The 6,895-nt window shown below is 52.7% G+C and overlaps 1 protein-coding gene across 1 annotated transcript; it reads left to right on the top strand.

Annotated features, from left to right (window-relative positions):
* Positions 1–853: 853 nt before the first annotated feature.
* LOC127318577 (cytochrome P450 76M5) lies at positions 854–2,623 on the top strand. Its single transcript, XM_051349059.2, has one exon. It carries the CDS (start codon positions 1,038–1,040, stop codon positions 2,520–2,522), a length of 1,485 nt encoding a protein of 494 aa, XP_051205019.1. The 5' UTR covers positions 854–1,037; the 3' UTR covers positions 2,523–2,623.
* The last annotated feature ends 4,272 nt before the right edge of the window (positions 2,624–6,895 follow it).

The raw sequence follows: 6,895 nt of genomic DNA, 5'->3' as shown, positions 1-6,895 counted from the left end.
GCGGACGACCGCTGCGTCCGCGGAGAAGCAAACCTGACGCATATTTGAGCCACGTTTGCTTCGCCGCGGATGGCCCGATCACTATGCGTCGTCCCGCTGGAGGTGCTACCAGACGCATTTTCGGGCCGGGCGAACGCAAACGGTCGCTCAGCGTCCATTTGCGTCGCTCCGCTGGAGATGCCCTAAGATTTCATAGGTTGAGCTATTATCTAGCAATAAAATCGTTGTAGCAATCAGTGTCAACTACCAGTTAGGCATTTTGAGGATGAGCACAATTCAGAACCAGTAATGCAAATTATGAACCATCACATATTTTAGGTTTTTCAGTTATTAATAAGACACTGCTAAAAGTAAGTGACTAACAAGGCACATGAATAGATCAGTCTCACGGTTTGCTCAAAAATCTTGTTCACCTGTCTCTTCTCACCAATTTACAGATGATAAAAAGCTTGTATTCAATAAATGCAATTTGTATATAATGAGAATATGGGTATATTGTCACGTTGTCGATATTACTTATTGCTTGCCTGCCAAACTGTCGGTGGGTATGCAACGGGAAAAAGATAGTTCTTTGAATGAGCGCGAAGCGCGGCTGGATAAGCAAAATATTTACACCCTAATTATTTTGATCAAAGTAAAGGGAATTTACATCTAAATCATTTTTTATCAAATGCCTATTAGAAATTTTTGTGCTCGAACCGCATGCTATTTCAATTGATGCATTGAGATATTTGAATATTGTCATGCATGACATTTATATGCTCATTAAAAAAAAATATGTTGATCCGTGGCAACGCAGGCATGTCTCACACGAGGTCCCGCGCATGGTACAATTACATTTCTCGGTCGTAGCACATGTGTTAGCCGCCACGACTAGCAGCACATACTGATGGAAACCCAGGAGCAAGACTCCAAAGGACCACGAGTACCACCTAACGTAATTGCACAGCCATTAGCCCTGCTATATCTCAAGTATAGATATACCGACGCCGATGGCATACGCTTGATCAACCCGCAGTCCCGCACCACACGAACCAATGGAGATCGAGCTCTGGCTCCTATGTGCGACGCTCGCGATCGTCTTCCTATGGGCGACACGGCGTTCGGGCGCCGGGCGGATGCCGCCGGGCCCCACGCCACTGCCCGTCGTCGGCAACCTGCTCAGCCTCCGCCACGGCAACCTCCACCACACGCTCGCGCGCCTCGCGCGCGTCCACGGCCCCGTCATGACGCTCAAGCTCGGGCTCACCACCGCCGTGGTCGTCTCCTCGCGCGACGCGGCTGAGGAGGCATTCACCAAGCACGACCGGCGTCTGGCCGCGCGCGCGATCCCGGACGCGGCCCGCGCGCTCGGCTTCTCCGACCGGTCCATGATATGGCTTCCCAGCTCCGACCCGCTCTGGAAGAGCTTGCGCGGCGTCGTGGCCACCAACGTCTTCTCCCCGCGCGGCCTCGCCGCGGCGCGCGGCGTTCGCGAGCGTAAGGTGCGCGACCTCGTCGGCTACTTCCGCGGCCGCGCCGGGAGAGAGGTGGACTTCGGCCAGGCCGTGTACGGCGGCGCGCTTAACCTCGTGTCGAGCGCGTTCTGCTCCGTTGACGTGGTCGACGTGGGCGGGGAGTCGGCGCAGGGGGTGCGTGAGCTTGTCCTGGACCTCGTCGCGGTGATCGCGAAGCCCAACGTTTCCGACCTTGTCCCTTTCCTCCGACCGCTCGACTTGCAAGGATGGCGCCGCTGGTCGGCGATACGCTTCGGGAAAATATTCCTCATACTGGATGGCATAATCGATCGCCGTATGGCCCTTGCCAACGGCTCCACGGAGAAGCAAGGCGACTTCCTGGACTCGCTGCTCGAGCTCATCTCCACGGGCAAGCTCGCTCGCGGCAGCCTGACGACCATACTCTTCGACGTCATCGCGGCCGGGAGCGACACGGTGTCTCTCACCGTAGAGTGGGCAATGGCCGAGCTTCTCCGGAACCAGAGCATCATGGCCAAGGCCCGTGCCGAGATACAAAGTGCTCTCGGCGGCAAGGTAGCCGTCGACGAGACCGACGCGGTGAACCTGCCGTACCTCCAGGCCGTGGTGAAGGAGGTCTTGCGGCTGCATCCCGTGGCGCCGATACTGCTGCCCCACCGAGCCGTCGAGGATGGCGTGGAGATCGGCGGCTATGCCGTGCCGAAAGGCTCGACGGTCATCTTCAACGCGTGGGCGATTATGCGGGACCCGGCGGCGTGGGAGAGGCCCGACGAGTTCGTGCCGGAGAGGTTCCTCGACATGGCGAATCAGTTGGACTTCCGGGGCAAGGCCTTCGAGTTCATCCCGTTCGGGTCCGGCCGGAGGCTGTGCCCCGGCGTGCCCATGGCGGAGCGCGTCGTGCCGTTCATCCTGGCCTCGCTGCTGCACGCGTTCGAGTGGCGGCTACCGGACGGCGTTTCCGCCGAGGAGTTGGATGTGAGCGAGAAGTTTACCACCGCCAATGTGCTCAACGTCCCACTCAAGGCCGTGCCCGTTGTGATCGCTTAATTAATGCACGTCAAGTACACGTAGTCACGTACTATCAGTCATGATAGCTGGGTTATCTTTTTCTTTTTGCGAATCTATCTTATTATTATCTGGTGTGATACAGCGGCGGCGCCAAGAAAATGGTGGTGGGTATTCCCACTAGCTCCGCAGGAAATTTTTTTTTTTTGCCGCCCTCGTCTTGCTCCTTCGGAAATCCGAAGAAATTAAGAGGAATCGGTGGGTAATGAAGCAAATCAAATAATCAAGGAAGCAACAAACAAGTCAAGCAACGAAATTGGGCCATTGGGGATTCGGGGGCGAGGCAGGCGGCCGTACCTTCTGTGCAGACTGCGCTGCTCGGGGAAATTGGGGCGGGACTGGGCGGACGGGAGGAGCGCGGGTTGGCGGGAGGCGGGGCACCGCCGTGGGGCCATCAACTGCTCCGGGCTGCATCTGCATCGTGCCGGCGGCTCCTGGTCTAGGTCGAGGAACGGAGGAAGGAAAGGGCAAATGACAGTCTGTACGTCTGCGTGCGATGCGAGCGACGGAGCGAATGAGCGAATAGTGCAGCGAGATAGCTTCTTTTGCGTTTCTGACGGAGTGAATATATATACATATTTTTTTTCTCGTCTAAATCTTGGGTATGCCTGGGAATACAGGGGCATACCCCTGGCGCCGCCCATGGTGTGATACCATTGTCACTCTTTGTAGTCCACAATCTCCAACCATTCATGCAGAACGGCACAATAAAGGGTCTTTTCATACCATCAACGTATTCTTGAACCGACACGTGTCTCATCTTTTCAACCTCGGTGGAGGACTAAATCAAGGTCGATCTGGAAATAGAAATTGCGTTTTAATATAATCTATACCTAATAATAAAGGAGCTAAGGTTTCTGCCAAAAAGTTTCGTCAACGCTTTTTTTTGGACCGTTTTGCCCTCCCACCAAATCGCATAATACATCAAGTTGCAACCGTACCGGTTCGTTTTAGTTTTTACCGATTCGTTCCTTCTTATTCTCTCCCGCAGACTCCACCCGCCGTGCACGCACCACGCTCGCCCGGCCGCTATGGGTCGAGATCTCAAACGAGGCCACCACTGGGCTTTTTTTGGTCAAAATATCGCAGCGCTGGCTCACGAACGGCTCACGAACGGATATTTCGTGTCAATAGTCCCACATCGCTCGCCTATAACAAGTTTCACCGGTTTATATGCCTAAATTTTCTAGATTATAACAAGCTGATTTGGAAAAAGTATCACCAAAGATGGAACGCAGGAATCAAACGCTGCTGGGGGACCCGATTAAATGATGGAATTAAACGAACGAAAAGGATTAGGGCCGGAGAAAGCGGGAAATTAAAGGAGGGAAATTAAAGAAGCGCGCACCAAGAACAACGAGAAAGGAATTAGATGGGAAGTAAACAACGAAGAAGAAGGCAAAATTCGCCATTGACCGTGCGGCGGGAAGGGACACGGAGCGCGGTTCCGCGGCCTGCTGCTGCAAGGGGGCGCTCGGCCCCTGCCGCACCGCGTCCGACGCGGACCAGCGGGAGCGTCCACCGCTGGCTGCTGCTCCTCGTCACACGCGGGCGAGCGCTCCCGCGTCCGCACCCTGTCCCTGGCCGCGCTCTTCTTTGGAGAAGAAACCTTATCCGGTTACCACTTGAGGAGGCAATTTGTGTATTCATCGCCACTTCCTCTTATTCAGAGATAATATAATTCGTGCAGTTCTCTTTCAAGCCCTTATAGTCTGCTTACTTACCTTTGTTTTATGCATGTGAGTCCTCTGATTTTAATAATCTCACCTAGCTAAAGGATGCTAGCTAATATACCAAACACCCTACATCAATTGATTTTTCAGAAAAAGGATAAATTATTAAACTTATACAATATGTTATGTTTCATGTATTATTAGTCTAAATCTGTTATGCAATTTCAGCCATTTTTCATGTTTTATGTAACTTAGTTTTATACAATTTTTGTGTCTACGTCAGGTGTAACTCCGTTGTGCACTTCCTCTATTCTACAAAACTTGTCTTAACAATTTTATTACTCACTCTGCCACCGCAAGTTAAAAAATGGTTCAAATAGAAACGCCCATCGAGTATCTGGTTCCCCGTCATTTTCGTCGTGTTGACTCAATGCATCGATGATCTGCAAGCTTCTCCTGAATTGTGTCCCGTCCAAAAGCTGTGATACCTATTGATTATCAGTGCTTGATAGTCCTACCTCGCTACATTACAAGGAGTTCAGCCGGTTTAAATACATCAAGCATCATGTAATCAACAAGCCACCATATCTGATTACAAAGGAAATTAACTTCCCCATAAGCCATTGGGAGAGAAGTTGTTGAGGGTGGCGGCGCGGCGCCCGATCAAGAGCGAAGGAGGAAGGCAAGAGATAGGAAGAAAACTGAAGTCAGAGGAGAGCACGAGCTTTGCCTGAGAGATGGAAATAAAAACAAAAGTCGAACAAACAGAGGAGCCTCGGGCGTCGTGGCGAGCGCTGGCCAAAGCAGGACGTCGATGAAGGGCGGCGCGTGGCTAGGGAAGCTGCGCAAGAGGCCGAGCATCAGAGGTGGAGGCGGAGCCTTCGGGGATAGGGCGGCGACCGGAGCCTGATGAGGGCGAGGGCCGCGCGGGACGGTGGAGGCGCTCGACATCGGGCCGAAGAGGAGGGGGGACAAGGCACGACAAGGTTGTGTGCGGATCGACGGAGGGCGCGGCGGCGGTCTCCGTGCAGGAGCGAGGCACAGAGGACGGGGCTCGGGGCTAGAGAATGAAGGGAGAGAGATGAGAGGTGGGAGGACCGAGCGGCGAAAAGAAAAGGGAAGGGGGTTTTCTGCAAAGAAGCCGGCGGCGGGGTCTGGATTTGGCCAGAAAAAGGGTGGCAGGTTTTTTTTTTGGCTGGGCTGGAAAAGGTGGCCTCCGGCTGGGCTAGGCTTGGCCTGGTCGGTTGGTTGCCTCTTTTTTTTATTAAAAGAGTTTTTTTTTTTTTTTTTTTTTGGGGCTAGCTCGTTTTTCGTTAACAAAACCTGATACAGTGGATTTTAGTCCTGCATGCTCCCTGAAGTCCATCTCCACCGATTAATATACATGATTTACTTTGAAAATAATATGGTTTGCCTAATTGACACATGCGCCAAGAGCTAAATATAACTGGGATGAATTTTATTGTCTATCTCAAAACTATTAATGTTAACATTTCTGCATTGTTAGTTTCTTTTGAACTGTAAATTGGACTCGCCTTCGAGAATATTAATATGTGAGCCGTAGCAACGCACGGGTTTTGTCCTAGTCTATACACCTAATAATAAAGGAGCTAAGGTTTCTGCCAAAATTTTCGTCCAACATTTATTTGGACCGATTTACCCTCCCACCAAATCACTTGATACTGCACCTGTCCTGATACCGGTTCGTTCGACATTTTGCACTTTACCCCTCCCGTGGTGTTGATTGATCGTGAATAGTCCCCGCTGTTTCTTCTCCATCGTAACAGGGACGAACTCCGCTGACTCTCCTCCCCGATCGGAAAATAAATAGCAACATGCGTCCCGCTTTTGGTTAAGATCGGCCCTCTGAGAGCAAACTCGCGGACGGCGCGGCGCATCTAGATGCTGAGCTCCGCGTGGCGCTTCTGGCAAGAATATCTACCCCCATCTAGATCGGTTCTTGTACGGCAGCCGGCCGGCGGTCGGGTCCGTTCCGGGAGGAGACGAGGCGGCCCTCTACGAGGATGAGTATGGCTACGAGCGGGAGGGTTTGCCCAGCCCCAACGGCGTTGATAGAGGCACATAGTTGCGGCGGCGGCCGGGTCCATCCAGCAGGTCAACGGACACCTAAGGCTACGAGGGAGACAGGCGGCTCGCTGGCTAATTTTCTGGCCGCATGTACTGCCCTGCCTCGATCTCCCGCCTCCTCTGTGTGGCTATATGCCTATGACGAGGAGGAAACATTTTTTTGTTGAGGTCGAACCTCCCTTCATGGATGGTACAAGCTGAAGGAGGCAAGAGGCTTCCCGGCCCCGGCGGTGTTGGCAGACGAACATATTGGCGACAGGGTGAGATTGTGCCCCGGCGACGGCCGGATCCCTCTCAGAAATTGATCAGGCGGCGGCCAGAGAGATCGGCTCCTCCTTCTGATTGATCCATGACGGTTGGGAGTGGAGAGGTACAAGGAGTCACTGAGATCCCATCTGATTCGTGCTTCTGGTTCAGAGACAGGGCACAAGATTGTACTTCATCCGTGACAAAGTGAGCTTGCAGAGTTTCGCTGGGTACTCTACTTGTCATGGTTGGATGGTGGTCTCCGCTAAGCACTCTGCAGTTTGATTGTTCGGCGGTCGAGCGCCGAGAAACGGTCTGTTTAGACAACAGACCAACGAATCAACAAAA

Source organism: Lolium perenne, chromosome 7 (genome assembly GCF_019359855.2).
Source record: "Lolium perenne isolate Kyuss_39 chromosome 7, Kyuss_2.0, whole genome shotgun sequence".
Classification (NCBI taxonomy): Eukaryota; Viridiplantae; Streptophyta; class Magnoliopsida; order Poales; family Poaceae; genus Lolium; species Lolium perenne.
The sequence above is the reverse complement of the archived record's forward strand: the minus strand, read 5'-3'. Positions and strand labels throughout refer to the sequence as shown.